Source organism: Callorhinus ursinus, unplaced genomic scaffold, assembly GCF_003265705.2.
Source record: "Callorhinus ursinus isolate GAN/ISIS: 27379988/994484 unplaced genomic scaffold, GSC_fseal_2.0 scaffold4, whole genome shotgun sequence".
Classification (NCBI taxonomy): Eukaryota; Metazoa; Chordata; class Mammalia; order Carnivora; family Otariidae; genus Callorhinus; species Callorhinus ursinus.
The window spans coordinates 152,555,571-152,573,982 of NW_027397066.1; the positions used below are offsets into that span (position 1 = coordinate 152,555,571).

General features: G+C 34.5%; 1 protein-coding gene across 10 annotated transcripts in view; it reads right to left on the minus strand.

The window, feature by feature from the left end:
- The window catches only part of HMBOX1 (homeobox containing 1), a 202,708-nt gene that overhangs the window by 102,365 nt on the left and 81,931 nt on the right, over positions 1 to 18,412 (minus strand). For all 10 annotated transcript variants that reach the window (XM_025873765.2, XM_073892540.1, XM_073892543.1 and 7 more), the window contains exons 2-3: positions 13,777 to 13,856; positions 3,930 to 4,406 (exon numbers count right to left, since the gene is read on the minus strand). In XM_025873765.2, coding sequence (XP_025729550.1) covers positions 3,930 to 4,406; positions 13,777 to 13,799 — 500 coding nt within the window. In that variant the 5' untranslated portion in view covers positions 13,800 to 13,856. The remainder of the gene's footprint in view (positions 1 to 3,929; positions 4,407 to 13,776; positions 13,857 to 18,412) is intronic.

The window sequence follows — 18,412 nt, forward strand, 5'->3', positions numbered from 1 at the left end:
GGTCTTATCGCTCCTACTAGACTGAAGTCTTTTAGCACAAAGATTGTATCTTATTCATCATGGGGTTTGCATATAATAGAGCTTAATTTGTTCAATGAACGAACAAATTTGTAGTTGAAGATAAAAGGTTGTAAATGGCAAACCTGATCTAGATAATTTATAAAACAGCTCTAAATTCTTAATCTCAAATATGTTTAAGCTTCCCAAATCAGAATGGAAAAAGTTATTTACGCCAGCTCAAAATGGCAATCCTTCCATTTTTGGAACAAAGACTATTAAAGACTACATGTTTAAAAGTTGTATGCTTTAAGATCTTCCATATTCTCTCAGTTGAGAATACTACACATTCTTTAGGACTCCTTAAAGGTAGCCATCTATCTCAAAGACTTTCAGAGATGGAGCAATACCTACAAAGACAGACTATATCACAGATGGGAAAATACAATTACATACAAATTCTTTAACTTTTGAATAAGAACCTGCTCCCTTTCATTTCTACTCAGGGAGATAAAGCATAATTTAAAATTTTTAAAAGAAAAGCTACTCTATATGTATACACAACATTGTAACTGAATTTAGGAAATACATATCCCTAAATCACCAATTGTTAGGGATATAGTTAAGCATTTGGAATAAAGTCCTGGATCTTATATAAAATACAGTCATAAAATTTAGTACATGGGTAGTTAAGAATAACAACTTAATACATGGCATTGTTTATGAATTCCTGAAAAGCCTCATTTCAACTGTTATTTTATAATAGACACATGAAAGAACAGATCTACACTAAATATTAACAAATGTATATATATAACGATTTATAAATATGTATGTTAATAGATGCATTTTAAAAATACTAATATGTGAAATGGGTTTTCATTCTAGCTCTTGGCTTTAAAGTCCTTCCTAAAATGTTATATATTCAATAATTTGTTGAGAACCCACTATCTGGTTTCTTTTTTTTTTTTCACCCCAATTAAAAAATGGGAAAAGTAGCAGTTTCTCTCTTTCTGATTCTTTCTTAAGTTGATCAGGTGTACATTTATAAGTTAATTTCTATAAAAAATTTTCTCTGTGTACCTTGAAATTAGTAGGTGTTAAGTCTATGAACTCAATGGGTTATGTGATTTGAAAAATATTAACTTATGATTGAGTGCTATGGAGCATGCAAGATGTGAATTATATATGATTATCTAGAAAAGGAGGCAGGAAGGCATTCAGGTACCCATTCTCCCCACTTACAGCCCACCAAATCTAACCCACTACAATATCAGAGTGTTGAGTGATTAGAGAGGGCAGTACAGCCCTATGTGGCACAGGATACTCAGAAAAATCACTGCTCAAAAATTTCTCTAACATTCTACCAAATAAAAATTCATCTGGTTAGTAACTGATCTGAAATGGCAAATGCCATGTGAGGGGTAGAGGGAGGGAGGAACAACAGCTCATTAAGGCATTCACAACTTTCACTTGTGTTACATCAACCACTGTTCTTAAAATCTTACTGAAATCTACAGACATGAAAAACTTCTTTACAGAGGCAACAGATACCAGAGACATGGTAATAAAGACATAGGTTAGAATTCAGGTTCTGACACTTAATATTTAAAATCTCTTGGGTCAGTTATTTAAATTTCATGAATCTCAATTTCTCTGCTGTACTTCATACACAGCATGGTTATAATGATTAAAAGTGAGAATTAGTAATGCAATAAACTTCTCTCTCTGACCTAAGGATTGTTATTATGTGCAAACTTGAAAAAAATAAGAGGCGGGCACAAAGGAGGAATGCAGGTGTGGGTGAGGACACAATGGCAGAGAACCAAAGAGAGCCAGAAGGTTCAATGAGACCCTTAGATGATTAGAGAACTGAAGTAGCAGTTCATAGAAAGAAGCAGAGAATACGATAAAGATAAAGCATCCTAACTATGCAACAAGTGGCAGTAAATTAAACACTGGTAATAATGCAAAAACATGTATATTTTTAATGATAAAACTTGAATGTGTGTTAATTGTGGGATTTAACTACAAATCCTAATCATTGCTAAATAGGTTTTCTGTTTATTTTGAGAACATAGTTGTATTACAACATTATGCCAATGTAAGAGCTAGTAGTTACATTTTTAGACCCTTGTAGTCAAATTTTAGATCTTAGCCAATCTTCAGAGCCTTTTGTTAACAAGAAAATTTCCCCAAATTTTGTGGTAGTCTAATACACATTTGGGAATTAATTGTTATGTTAAAAGCTTATTAAAACTGATTAATGACAGCAACAGTATAAATTTTATTGCTGATTCCTCTCTACTCAGGATAATTAAAAGCTAACCTTGTCATATTTCAATGACTTAAGTAACTTCTACTTGCAGCAATGGTTCTCCCTCTCAATCATGACAATGATACACATGTTAAATTCAAAAGGAACATCTAAACTGTGGCCAGTTGCTTTAACAAGTGAAAATGAATTCAAAACCAAATTGAGCTCTTATATTTTTAAGTGTTTTTTTTTAAGTTTATGTATTTATTTGACAGATAGACACATAGCAAGAGAGAAAACACAAGCAGGGGGAGTGGAAGTAACAGGGTTCTATGGCTGCTCTATGAAACTATTCATTATAGGAATTACATTGGAATCTAGATGCAATAGTCCATTTAGTTCACAGTTCCATATAACACAGTGCTACCCTAAAAATAAATTCGGGACAGTTTATTTAAAAGATTTTACCACTGTGGTACTATAGAATAGATCTTCCATATGCAATATTAAGTCACCATTATACTATCTTTAGTCTTAAAATCCTTAGGAAGAACTATAACTCATAATTATAGGTTCTAACTTTATTCTGACAAATTTGTACTACAGCTTCTTTATCTACTGTAACTATTCTATCTGCAGGCTTTCCTCCTACTACAGTAGTAATAATCTATTGAAAATAATGCTTTTATCATGTCTATTCCTACACACCTGTAAAAAATCCTTAATTCAACCAAATTAAACATAAACTACTCGTGTGGAACTCAAATCTTCCCAAACCTGTACTGCATCCTAATATAATATTCTTATTACCATAGTCTAGCCCATGCAACCTTTATAAAACTAAACATGCCTTGCCTTTTCTACCTTTTTACTAATCCCTTAACTTTAAATAAAGTTCCTATATTTCAAAACAAAAGCTATCCTTTTAGATTAGCTCAAATTCATCCATTCACTTAACATATTAAACCCTTAGCATGTGCCAAGGACAATTCTAGATCCTGGAAACATTCAAAAACACATGATTACTGGCCTCAGAGTGTTCCAGCTCCAGTGTGAAGCCCTTCCTAATTTCCTCTTTTGAAAGTGGACTTCTTTTCTCAGTGTTTAAAACAAGAAAGCCTTACACTTACCTTGTAATAGATAATGTGTGTGTGTGTGTGTGTGTGTGTGTGTGTGTGTGTGTGGCATCTATTAAATAGAACTTTTAGCTTCTTAGGGGTAGAAACCATGTCTATTTTTCTTCCTAAGAACACAGCTTTCTATAAAATAGGTGCTCAAAATTATTTTGTTGTGGTATGTTAGAGTGAAAAACTAAGTGTACAAATTCTGTATCATGATAAAATCATCTTTTCTCTCAGAAAACTCTAAGGATTAGAATGTGTTAACAATTCAGAAAATTCAGATGTTAGCAATTAGTACTATAAAGAGAAGGCTAACTTCTGCTTTGATAAACAGAATGGGAAAGGCTTATCAGGCAGCAAAGAGAAAGGGCTAAGGTAGAGAACACAAAATTTGAATTAAAATCATAAAATTTGAAAATATTTTCTTTCATCTCCAAGGGAAGGAGGGGGAAATCATAGTTCTTATAGATAAGTAGCTGAAATACAGTATATTACTCAAAACCAATCTAAGAACATAGACATTTTGGGGACTCTGAGTAAGCAAAAGAACTAACCTCATTAATTCCTCCACTTTATCATCTACATCTAGGTCCTCTTCTGAGGCTTCAAAACTGTAAGACCTCTGACCCATGCTGTTTGCATGGTAGCGAGTGGGTGACATCTTTCCATTGGACGTGGATAATCGCTCATTATTCTCCCTCCCATTTTGATTAGTAGTGCAAGGCTGTGGGGAGGTATCATAACTGTTGCTAGGAGATGGGGACATTCCAGAATGCTGGGTCTGTGTGGAAGCTGTAGCTGTAGAGGAAGATGCTGGAACATTGTTGGTACTATTTCCATAAGAACTTCCTCCATAGCTGGACCTTCTTCCAAACTTGTCACTATGCTCTTGATCAAGACGGTCCAAAGTTTCCAAGGCATGGAGAATTTCATGTTTAGTCATTCCAGTACGCCGAAGGCGCTGAAGCAGATCTATCTGCTCTATGGTAAATCTGGGTTCATCTGTATAGTGAGACATGGTTTCCAGCAAACTAAAAAAAAAAATTAAAAAAAAATCCTTTTATTTACAACATGTACCAAAGAACATATCATTATAGAGAATGCTCAGGAGATGATGCAAAATATTTCTACAACAATTTCTTTACTGAAAATGATTAAGACATTATTATTATAAGAACAGTTATTATCATTCCATGCTAAAATGTTTTTGTCATGGCAAATGGATTGGTACAGTTACTGAGTTTATTAGCAGATGGACATTAGGTGTAACACAAAACCCAATTTCATATGGCATACAATTTACACTTTCCTCAATTTGGTAAATATCTGAACCAAAATTTCAGTTATGGCAATAATACCAAAACAACAGATTGCATACATACACTTTTAATACTAGTCTATTTGTGTTATTCACAGGTGTTTTTTCCATCTCAAATTCATTACTCTACATTAGAGTAGTAGTAATGAAAAGTTGTTGTGAAAACAGTTTGTATTATCTGGTTTTAATAAGTAGCAAAACTGACCTAGGAAGTCTGTATCTTCATTTAGTGTAAACAAATGACTTGATAAGGTAAGCTCAGGCAAATACTAATAACCAGCAAAAATTTAAACGGAAAAGTAAGAAGGTACATAAAAAAACTTATTAAGCACCATTTCACCCACCACTTAGCAATTTTGTTCAGTATCTCATTTCTGTAATGCATTCTCTCTTAATAGTTATCCCGAGAAATGGATCTTTCATGGTTGCAGCCAAACTATTCATTTTTCTTGGGAAATTGCTTCCACATTATGTTTCCTTTAACTAACACAAGAAACTGTAGCACGCCAGAAAATGTCAGAGTCATAACAATATTAAGTTTAAGCAAATTATCAAATTTAAAAATTCTCACTAGAATTCTTTTCTTATAAAACCTGACTTTCCTAATCCAAGATTTTTTTAAAGATTTTTTTTTATAGTTCTAGTGCCAAATAGGATGCATGGCATACAGTAGGCTCTTAATAAATGTTCGCTAACGGAAATAAATGTCAAGGAATTGTCTCATCCTTTACAGGTAAACATCTGTTCTGGGCCAGTTCCCCACAGCTGTTCAAAGTCTGTTTCTTTGGGGGCTCCTGGGTGGCTCAGTTGGTTGAGCGACTGCCTTTGGCTCAGGTCATGATCCTGGAGTTCCAGGATCGAGTCCCGCATTGGGCTCCCTGCTCAGCGAGGAGCCTGCTTCTCCCTCTAACCCTCCCCCCTCTCATGTACTCTCTCTCTCTCTCTCATTCTCACTCTCTCAAAATAAATAAATAAATCTTTGGGGAAAAAAGTCTGTTTCTTCATCCCTCTACACTAAAAATTTACTGAACATTCACTTCTAGGCAGGCATTGGGCGAGAGTTTCATAGAATGTAATTTCATCTGATTGGGAGCAAAAAAGTCCTGTGGCCGACTTTTAAAATCTTATATTGACTGATCATTAAGGAAACTAAATCTCAGAGTGGTTCTGTACCTTGCAAAAAGTCTGATTAAGAGTAGAAAAAAGATTTAAACCTAGATCTTACTGACTCCAAAATCATATATTATTCTGCTTTCCAACATATAGCAGGACTTACTGGAATCCTATGATTTGGGATATAGGCTATTGAACTTTTTTAAGTCTCCAGTTAAAACCACTTAGGGGGTGCCTAGGTGGCTCAGTCAGTTGAGCAGCTGCCTTCGGCTCAGGTCATGATGCCAGGGTCCTGGGATGGAGCCCCACATCAGGCTCCTTGCTCAGCGGGGAGCCTGCTTCTCCCCTGCCTGCCGGTTCCCCTCTTGTGCTTGCTCTCTCTGTCTCCCTCTCTCTCTCGTTCTCTCTGTGTCAAATAAATAAATAAATAATCTTAAAACAAAAAAAACCCACTTAGCTAAAACCACTCTACTGATGGACTAGAGGTCCTAGTAATAGGTTTTTAAATTTAAATCTTTGCTCCACCTGGAATTTATATTTACTTAATGAATGTGAAAGGATTTGAGCTTTATTTTTTCCCAGATGCATAGGTGGCTGTCCAATATGCTTTACTGAGTAATATGTCTCTTCTCTTCTAATCTGAAATACAACCTTTTTCATATACAAAATTTCCACACAAATCTCCATCTACCTTTGGATTCTCTGTTCTGTTCCATTGATTGTTTTGTCTTTCAGATCCTTCTAAAAATAAGCAGGCAGAAATCTAGAATTTTTATGTGAAATCACTCTACTTTTAGAGACAGGCTAATTAAAAATAAAACAAACACATTTTGTGGACCACAAATAACATGCTGCAAGCCATTTGTGGTCATAGGTCACGATGTCTGCCTTAGACTTGTACGTTATCTTCCACTTTCTTCCAATACTCACTGTGACAAGCTATCTGTGATACAAGTCCTATTTTCATAATTATTACATTCTTTCTTGATTGCCTGGGTTTTTCCTCGAACATTTTATAATGAAAAACATTAAACATACACAAAAATTAAAAGAAATTTGCAGTGAACACTCACATACTAACCATCTATGTTTTACTGTTAACATTTTACTTGCTTTATAACTTAACTTTATAACTTCCCTTATGTAGCCATACCTATATTCATCTTATTTTTTATGCATTTTAAAATCAGTTACAGACATCTGTATACTTTCTCCTATATATTTCCACATGCATTGCATTAATTAAAACCCAGTATTTGTTCAGGTTTTTTCTTTTGAGGAAAAATTTACATAAAAGAAAATACACAAGTCTTATGTTTACCATTCTATGACTTTTGAGAAGTACATACTGTAAAAAATATATTACCTGTGAAAACGCCTGTGAAGATACAGAATATTACTAACATCCCAAGAAGTGCCCCCTTCCCAGTTAATCCTTGGCCCCTTCTCTCACAGGGAACCACTGCTCAGATTTTTCCCATCACAGATTAGTTTTCCCTGTTCTAGAACTTTACATAAATGGAATTTCTACATACTCTTTTCACTCAGCATAAAGTTTTTGAGATTCATATCCAATGTAGTGTGTATCAGCAGTTTGTTCCTTTTTACTGTTGAGTAGTACTTCATTATAGGAAGATACTCCATGTTTGTTTATCCATCCTATTTTAGACACATGGACTGTTTCCAATCATTAGCTATTCTAACTGCTTTGGCTATGGGGCACCTGGGTGGCTCAGTCAGTTAAACATCCGACTCTTGGTTTTGGCTCAGGTCATGGTCTCATGGGTTGTGGGGTCAAGCCCCGTGTCAGTCTCCTGGCTCAGCAAGGAGTCTGCTTGAAGATTCTCTCCCCCTGCCCCTCTCCCAGCTCACGAGCTCTTACTCTCTCTCACTCAAACAAATAAATCTTTAAATGCTTTGGCTATTACAATTGTACTTTACTACTTGTTAGCTTAATATATCCCCCTCCCTAATATATCATCATCTAGTTGGGAGAGAAGAGAAAACTGCAACCAGAGTAACTCATTTATTTTTTTCTCCTGACCAATTTCAAAAGAACAATATACCTGGCTTCACATAAATGATCTATTATTAAAATGTTATGCAGTGTTGGTAATGTTCTGTTCTATGCTAATTATATTACACTGGTATATACAGTGTGAATATCCACCAAGTAGTGACTACTGATTTGTGCATTTTCAGTAGGTATATTAGGCTTAAATAAAGTTTGTTGAAAGAGCTATGTGAACATTTTCCAAGTGGCTTATAAGAGACACTTAATACTTTAGTTTCTGTTATAACCCTTAGCCATTTGTCTGCTCTACCAGTGCTTAGCAACGTATTAAACCCTAATCCTAAGAACTTCTCTTTAAAAGCAGATGCCAAATGACACAAACAAATGGAAACATAGTCCATGCTCATGGATTGTAAAAACCAATACTGTTAAAATGTCCATACTACCCAAAGCAATCTATAGATTTAATGCAATCACTATCAAAACACTAACAGCATTTTTCACAAAACTAGAGCAAATAATCCTAAAATTTGTATGGAACCACAAAAGACCCAAATAACCAAAACAATCTGGAAAAAGAAGAACTAAACTGTATGTATCACCATCCAGATTTCAAGATATACTACAAATCACTAGTAATCAAAACAGTATGGTATTGGCACAGAAATAAACACACAGATCAATAGAACAGAACAGAAAGCTCAGAAATAATCCCATGATTATGTGGTTAAGTAATCTTCGACAAAGGAGGCAAGAATATGCAATAGGAAAAAATCTCTTCAACAAATGGTGTTGGGAAAACTGAACTACATGCAAACGAGTGAAACTGGACCACTTTCTTATACCATACACAAAAGTAAACTCAAAATGGATTAAGGACCTAAATGTGAGACCTGAAACCATAAAAATCCTAGAAAAGGGCACACACAGTAGTGTCTCTGACACTGGCCATGAAAACACCTTTCTAGATATGTCTCTTGAGGCAAGGGAAACAAAAACAAAAATAAACAATTGGGACTACATCAAAATAAAAAGCTTCTGCATAGCAAAAGAAACAAAACTAAAAGACAACCTACTAAATGGGAGAAGAGATTTGCAAATGATATACCCAATAAAGGGTCAGTATCCAAAATATATAAAGAATTTATACAACTTAACACCAAAGAACCCAAATAATCCAATTCAAAAATGGGCAGAGGACTTGAATAGACATTTTTCTAAAGACATATAGATGGCCAAAAGACACATGAAAAGATGTTCAACATCACTCATCATCAAGGAAATGCAAATCAAAACTACAATGAGGTATCACTTCACCTGTCAGAATGGTTAACGTCAAAAACACAAGAAACAAGAAGTATTGGTGAGGATGTGGAGAAAAAGGAACTCATGTGCACTGTTGGTGACAATACAAACTGGTGCAGCCACTGTGGAATATAGTATGGAGGTGCCTCAAAAAATTAAAATTAGAACTATCCTATGATCCAGTAATTCCACTACTGGGTATTTACCCAAAGAAAATGAAAACACTAATTCAAAAAGATAGATGCACCCCTATGTTTATTGCAACATTATTAACAATAGTCAAATTATGGACCAGCCCAAATGTCCACTGTTAGATGAATGGATAAAGAAGATGTAGTGTGTATATATATATAAATATATATATATATATATATATATAGAGAGAGAGAGAGAGAGGAATATTAGTCATAAAAATAATGAAATCTTCCCATTCTATCCATGTGGATAGAACTAGAGAGTATAAATCTAAGTGAAATAAGTCAGTCAAAGACAAATATCATGATTTCACTCATGTGGAATTTAAGGAACAAAACAAATTGTACAAAGAATAAGAGACAAACAAAAAAAAAGACTCAACTATAGGGAACAAACTGTGAGAGGGGAGGTAGGTGAGGGATGGGTGAAACAGGTGAAGGAGATTAAAAGTACACATCATGATGAGCACTGAGTAATGTACAGAATTGGTGAATCACTATATGGTAAATCTGAAACTAATATAACACTGTATATTAAATATTCTGGAATTAAAATTAGAAATTAAAAACAGGGGCGCTTGTGTGGCTCAGCCGGTTAAATGTCTACCTTTGGCTCAGGTCATGATCCCAGGGTTCTAGGATGGAGCCCCACACCGGGCTCCCTGCTCAGCGGTGAGTCTGCTTGTCCCTCTCTCTCCCCCTGCCCTTCCCCCTGCTTGTGATGCACTCTCTCTCTCAAATAAATTTTAAAAATCTTTAAATAAATAAATGTAACTGCCCAATCCCTTTAGAATCCAAATAATTAACCCCTGAATTTACTGATTTGGTAAGCTGAGGTTTCTATACATTATTCTTTCCCCTTGTAAATAAAGTAGACCTGTCCTTTGCTAACTTCAGTCTTAATGCTTTCAAAATACACCATAAACTGACCTTAGTTTAAATGAGACTTCGAGAACTGTTTTTATTATATGGACAAAAAACATCAATCCTGATTTTTTCCTATTTATTTTCCTATCCTATTTATATCAGAACAGGTAGTATCTGTATATAATTCTTTAAACCTTTTTCTGTATGGAGCAGGACACTGTATGACAGCATAAAACTAAAATAAATTTTATATGAATTTAACCTGTTAATGAAAAATGCCATCCCAAAGCTTATATTAGAACTATCAAGACTCACAGTATCCAAAACAAGTTAATATTTTATGTCATTTCAGATTCACTATGAGAAACATTTTTATTCCAAAAGCCATAAAAGGAGTTAACAGAACATATGTATTATTTTTTCAGCCTCAAGTGCCTCACTGTTTCCAACCACATGTTCTTGGGACTGCCTCTTGTAATACCCCACCTCCTAGCCAACAGGGTGGGCACATAAGGAAGCCAAGCCTTGCTCTCCTCAAAATATTTAGGTTAGATCAGCAGGAAAATGGATAGTCACTATAACCGTTCTCAGCTGCAGGAAGATACTAGTCTGATACATTCCTCACAGTGTGAAAGAAGCGACTGTGTAGGAGAATAAAGCAGACATAATAGGAAATGCAGAGCAAAGGAGAAAGCTCTGCAGTGTTCATACTCTTTGTTCTAGTAATTCCTGAGTCCCTGCTACATCTCTGTCCTTCTTGCTATATGTTATATAAGAGCATAAATTTCCCTTTATGCTATACCTTGTTTAAATTGGACGTTTGTGCCTTGCACCAAGAGAGGTCCCTAGTACAAAGATACACCTAATGTAAAAAGATCTACAATTGCTAAAAGGGAATGCATGATCCCTACAGAGTAGAATGATAGTGGCACGACCAGGATCAAATCATGCATATGACACTGAATGTACTATATTTCACTGAGAAAATGCCAAGATTAGAAGTTTTCTTGGATATCAAGAATAGTATCTCCATGTGCATTAACATAAACAAAGGTATAGCCTGTCATTTCCACACTTTGTTTCTCATAATTTACCTAGTTTAAGCATGTAATCCTGAAATTATGGCAGTAAATGACCTACAAAGGTCATCTAAATCTATGATACCAGCAATTCTTTTATAACAGAAAAAGATTACATGTAAAAACTGAATTAATTTTCTTATGTAGCACAAGAGCTGTTCACAGGATAAGGAATGTCTTTCAATTTAAATGACTAATCTGAATGCAGACTCAGGCCAACAATAATTGAAAATGATGTGAGAAGAATTTTGACACTGCAGTAACACAGACAATGTTTAAAGCATAAAAGAACAGTTAAATTCAGGAATTATGGCTCAGTTCATAAACTGATATTCCAAAAGACTATACTATTGGACCATAATAGTAAACCTATTTTATAATAAATTTTATCCCTACTTGGATTTGTACCTAAACCCTTCTTAGATTGGCATTTGGTCCAGAACACTTTCTTAAACTAAATTTTACAAACATACAGAGCAAAGAAGGTTAAAGCATTTACAAATGATTAATCTTGAAATCACCTGTGCAAAAATGACATTACTATCTTACTTGTAGAACATTAATAGTTACTAAGAGTTTATTAAAATAACAGCATTTAGCATTTTCTTCAGCTTGATTCTGCTTGCTATCCTTTTATCTAGAATGACTAGGCAAAATATGACCTACTCATAAGTTAGTTTTGTTTCGCATACTTTGTATTTACATTCTAGAGGTAATCGTAATATCCATCAACTAAAGATGTACTCAGGCCCTTCTTACTATTTATGGCACATTAGCCTCTTTCACAATTATTATTACCACCAAAGGAGTGGGAATCTTAAAGTTTAAAATGGTAAGAGGGGCACCTGGGTGGCTCACTCAGTTAAGAGGCTGCCTTCGGCTCAGGTCATGATCCCCGGGTCCTGGGATTGAGCCCCACGTCCAGGTCCCTGCTCAGTGGAGAGCCTGTTTCTCCCTCTCTCTCTGCCTGCCGCTCTGCCTACTTGTGCTTTTTCTGTGTCAAATAAATAAATAAAATCTTAAAAAATAAAATAAAAAATAAAAAAATAAAATAAGAAGTGAGAATAAGTAAGAAATGAAGATTTACTGGGGACTGAGCTTGACAGTATGATAAGATGATTCTGTAATTCAAACCAATAGGAGAACTGACTAAAACAAAAGATTAGAGGCTATGACTACAAACGACAACACAAAAATGTTCTTTTCATAATAAAAAGACTTTGAGAAAAATGAGATTATATTCCAATGTGCCAATCATACTATATAATAGTTATTTTTAAATTACCACTGATTAAGATTGAAATTTTCTTACTGTAGCCACCTTATACATGTGTGGGGAAAAAAAATCGAAGTAAAAATATGCAAGTTTATAGAGGGAAATATAAATTAGGTGTGGAATCAGGGAACTGGACACCATTTAGAGAAAAATCATTCATTCAACTAACATTTACTGAATATGGCCTATATGTCAGACCATGTACTTGGCAGAAAGGATTCAACAAGGAACGGATCAGGCAAAAACTCCTGGCCTCATGATGCTTACATTCTAATGGCTATTAAAAACAGCCATTAGCAAGTATATCATTAAAAAAAAAAAAAAGGAAACTAAGGCCAAAAGCAATGCAGTGCTGTGCCATTTCCCAAGGATATAGCTATTTAGCAGAAACTCGGGCTACAGTTCACAACACCTGGGCCTATTCCAGAGATTCTTTGATATATGATAGAGTCAACAGGAGAGGGAAAAAACTTTAATGAAAAACCCAAATAATAAAGAAAATCTATGTTAATGTCTACTTATTGGATTATAGAACTGTCAAACAAAACGGAAGGAATTTAATCGAAATACAGACTGCACTGAATTTTAGAAAATACTTATGCTAAAGGCACTCTGCATTAGACTCTAAAGATGCACTTAATGAGCTAAAAGATACTTTATCTTCTCTAATATCTGAAATTCCCGGAATACTTTTATTCAGAGCCCTATTTAATACGAACTAGTGGTTACAGTTCATATCCTAGCACAAAAAACTCTCAACATAATACCACCATCTCAATTTGTATTTTTCGCCTGACTCCAAAGAAAGGCTACTGATGACATTAGCTAACAGGCTTAACTACATTATTATCTCCAGGAGGTAAAGGAAAATGGCCAAGGTGCTTCGGAGTTTGCACACAAAGGCGGGGTTAAGGTAAATATGCTTCCAATATTCTGCTTGTCACAAGGAATTTAACACTAGCTAGCCATCTATTTTGTAAGTTTCTAACCTATTAAGCAGTTTGAAATAATTAGTAGAGTAGTTTTATGTTAAAAATAAATGTCAGACTTCAAAGCTGAAAATAAATGGTAAAAGAGAAAGTGATAGATTTCAAAATTCATTCCTTTCCACTATGATTATGAAAAAATTCTTTCAACTCTGTGAATGCCTGCTGTCATTTTTGGATCATAATCATAATGATTTCTTCACTTTATTAAAAACAATAGGGAAGGTAAGAAAAGGACTAGATACTTACACCACTGGAAAGGAACTGAGCATACTTTACATGAGGTGAATCAATATCCTTCCTAGAGATGATCAGCGTTATTAACCATTCTGTAGAATACAGAAAAATTCAGAAATACTTGTTAATCAATTGTTGAATAAAAATTTTATATAAAGATATTAACAGTCAACATCAGGTAACCATGTTTTTAAAATTATTTTGTACTTTTAAGATGAAATCTTCGTTTGATGCAAAATTTAAAAAATAAAAAAAATTATGAATAGCTTTTACAATTATTCACTTGGAAAAAGTAATAAAAATCATACTCCTGAAATTTAATGTTATCAGACACCACCCAGGGAAACAGATATAAATGTGCGATGGAATGTATATATTACTGTGACATTTGAGAACACTATTTGATAATAATATCAGTGCATTTTTGCAGCACCCTATAAGCAAAAAACCCACCACAACATGACTACAGCTAAAGGTCTTAACTGTGGGGTAAATTCTGGGGTCTAGTTCCAAGTATATTTGTACTTATTTTACTGCTAGCCAAATCTTGAGTGACTTAATTTCTCTAAGTCTCAATTTCTGCATCTATAAAACAGGGATGATCCAAAACTACCTCAAAGAGCTGCAAGAAGTTAAAACATTTTTTTTAAATGGCGATGAAAGCACTTCACAAGCTATCAAGTAGCAGGAGCTATTATTAACAATTTAAAAAGGAGATTAGTATCCATGTTATTTTAGATTACTGAACACAGTGGAAGTTAATAATAGAGTGAGTCTAGTACTTCTATCTTCTGATTAGCATTCTACTGCTTTATTCACCATTCAGACCCTGTGACCCCTTTCAATTCAGACATAGATTTTAACAAAAAATGAAATCTACTATTCACGGCTTAGGAGCTAAAGATCATGTATTACTGACTGAACTTATTAGCAGTTTCAAACCACAATCTATAGAAGCAACAATTTCCATTAACTCAAAGTTAAGATTATAAATTATACGAAAGTTAAAAACGTTGATGTCAAAACTCTCACATTAAAATACACATTCAGCACTGAATTATATTAAGCAAGACCGAAGTGTCTAACAGTGACTAATGATATATGCGAAATGTACTGGGTAAAGTTAGAAACCTTTCACATTTGCATATCCTAAGTTGTAGCTTTAATGAAGTTCCTGTTGTAGTTAATTTTCTTGCTGACTTAAGAAATACCTGTCCTAAAAAAAAGTAGATATAAAGTACAAAGAAAATCTACTGAAAGTGTTGCTGATTGCAAAAATATCCAAACTAAGCCAAAAAACTGATTACTGGTCAATATACATTTTTCCATTCTTGCTCAAATTCAGTTAAAATATATTAAAGATCTACTTGCCCTGACAGAGGCACAAAGTCATAATAAGAGTAAGGTATGGTCCCAGTAGTGTAGGAGCATATTAAACTGTAAAAGAAGGTCAAATAAAATTAAACACACACACACACACACACACACACACACACACACCCCTCTATAATAAAATGCATAATGTGATAAGACTAAAAATACAAGGTTTATGAGAGTAACAATTTAGAGATTAATTTAGGCTACAGAGACCTGGGAAGACTTCTTAGAGTGAGATCTCAGCTGTTATCTGAAGATCAGAATAAGACTTCCACCAAACCTAGGTGTAAAGGCAGGTGAGAATCAGTGGAAGAAAGATTCCAGGGAGAAGGGACAATTAAAGGAGACGACGAGCTAGATTTAAGGATTAAGTAGACCTATGTGGCTGGCCTTTTACATATATGCATGAGAAATACATAGGCTAGAAAGGGAAGACTTCCACAATCTGTGGAAGGCTGGTAAAAGTCTCACAGCAATCCTGACTTTTATTCTGCAAATATGTGGACTATGGTAACAACCAAATCAGACAATCTAGGAAGTAAATTACCAAAGACCCTCATTTCACAGGTGAGGAAACTGAGATTAAGTCACTGATACAGACTTGGTGTACTGCAAATCACTGAGTTTCTGTTATTTATATTACGGGTATAAATGGGCTTAAAATATTCTAAGGACAGAAGAGTAAGCAAGTAAGGTGGTGCTATGAGTTCTCTATTCTCAGGCTCAATGTCACAAAGCCCTCCCTGCATAGGAGACAGATTTTTTTTTTAATTGACAGATTTTTAAAAAATTGTTTTAAAAATGAGTTTAATAAATATTAAAACTTATTTAAATGAGTTTAAATAAAAATTAAACTCGCAGCCATTTGAAAGGCCATTATCAGGGGTGCCTGAGTGGCTCAGTCAGTTAAGCATCTCTTGGTTTCAGGTCAGGTCATGATCACATGATCATGAGATCATGGGATCTTGAGAATGAGTCCTGCTTCAGACTCTCTCTTCCTCTTCCTCCGCACTCCCCAACCCTGCACATGCGTGTTCTCTCTCAAATAAATAAATCAATCTTAAAAAAGGGGGGGGTCATTGTGGAAAAAACAGAAAATAACAAGTATTGGCAAAGATGTGGAGTAAAGGAAACCTTCCTGGTGTTGCTGGTCAGAATGTAAAATACTGCAGTCATTATGGAAAACAGTATGGAGGTTTTTCAAACATTAAAAATAGAACTACCTTATGATCCAGTAATTCTACTACTGGGTATTTATCAAAGAAAATGAAAGAACTAAATCAAAAATATATATGCACCCCTATGTTTATTGTAGCATTATTTATAATAGCCAAAATATGAAAGCAATCTAAGTGTCCACTGATAGATGAATGGATAAAGATGTGCCATATATATATATAAATGCAATATTACTCAGCCATAAAAAAGAATGGAATCTGAAATAGCAAGACAGACCCAGAGGGTCAGATATAAGTCAGATTGAGAAAGACAAATACCATATAATTTCACTCATATATGGAATCTAAAAAATAAAACAAATGAATAAACAAGGAAACAAAAAGCAGAATCAGACCTATAAATACAAAAAAATACACTGATGGTTGCCAGAGGGAAGGGAGGTGGGGGGGAGGAGCAAAATGGGTAAAGGAAAAAGTGGGAGATACAGGCTTCCATGTTATGTCATGGGAATAAAAGGTACAGCATGTGGGATATAGTCAGTGATATCGCAAAAGCATTGTGTGGTGACAGATGGTAGATACACTTAGGGTGAGCACAGCATAACACTTAGAGTTGTGGAATCACTATGTTTACTCCAGAAACTAATGTAATATTGTGTGTCAAGTATACTCAAAAAAAAAAAAACCCTCAAAAAAGAAAAGAAATCTGAACTTAAAAAAAAAGAGGTTTTTAGGGATAAAAGTTCATGGATGCTGGATCACATCAAGCACCCAGCTCTAAAAAGCAAATAACCTATAAAAGTTAATCAGCTCCTCATTGGACCCTTCATTTTTGTACTTTAAAAAGAGAGGGCTCCTGGGTAGTTCAGGTGGGTAAGTATCTGACTCTTGATTTCAGCTCAGAGTCATGAAATCGAGCCCCCCACCTCTCAGACTCTGTGGTCAGCGGGGAGTTGGCTGAAGATTCTCTCCCTCACCCACTACCACTGTCCCCCCTTGCGTGAACGCTCTTTCTCTCTAAAATAAAGCAATCTTTAAAAAATAATTTAAAAAACAAAGTTAAAGAACATTCACAGATGACAGTGATGAAAGAATCCTGTGCCAACAAGCTTACATTTTGATACATGAAAAAAACTGCAAATATGCAAAAATTCAGAGAGTGTATTTTCTCAGGCACCCCAATTAAGAAAAATAATTGAGGAAAGGTTCTAACTAAGAAAAAATAAACCAGAAAAAGAGATGTGGTAACAGGGAAGATGAAGAAAAAGAGTAATATTGTAATCAATGAAACTTTCAGTTTATATTATATAATATACATTTAAATAATAACCAAATGTCTAGGAATGTATAACTTATATGATAAAGACTCTTGAAACAAAAAGACTATATCATATAAACATTTTAATAAATTTCTAAACTATTAAAAGTAAAAGAGTTGTAGACAGGTGAGATGAAGGTAGGCAGAAGTAAAAATACTTCCAAAATCTCATGAGGAAAAAGAGGATAAGGAGAAAAAGGAAGAGAGAAAATAAAATAAAAGTATTCTAAAGGTCTCATCTTTTCAAGGTCAAGAAGCCACCAGGGAAAGCAGAGAGCATCTTTTGAGGGAAAAGAGTATTTTGTTTTCAGGTAACTGCAAAGAAGCATGTATCAGTCAAGGTATAATTTTAAGGTCAAAAGTACTTAGCAGAATAAAGAAAAATATTATACAATTATAAAATACACAGTTTATGACTAAAATGTAAGAGTTAAAAAATTGTATATACCAAACAACATAGGTAATAAAGTAAAACTTATTAGAACTTTAATAAATTTATTTTTTATATTTAAATAATTTTTATTGTTATGTTAATCACCAAACATTACATCATTAGTTTTTGATGTAGTGTTCCACGATTCATTGTTTGTGCATAACACGCAGTGCTCCACACAGAACGTGCCCTCTTTAATACCCATCACCAGGCTAACCCATCCCCCCACCCCTCTCCCCTCTAGAACCCTCAGTTTGTTTTTCAGAGTCCATGGTCTCTCATGGTTCCTCTCCCCCTCCGAATTACTCCCCTTCATTCTTCCTCTCCTGCTATCTTCTTTTT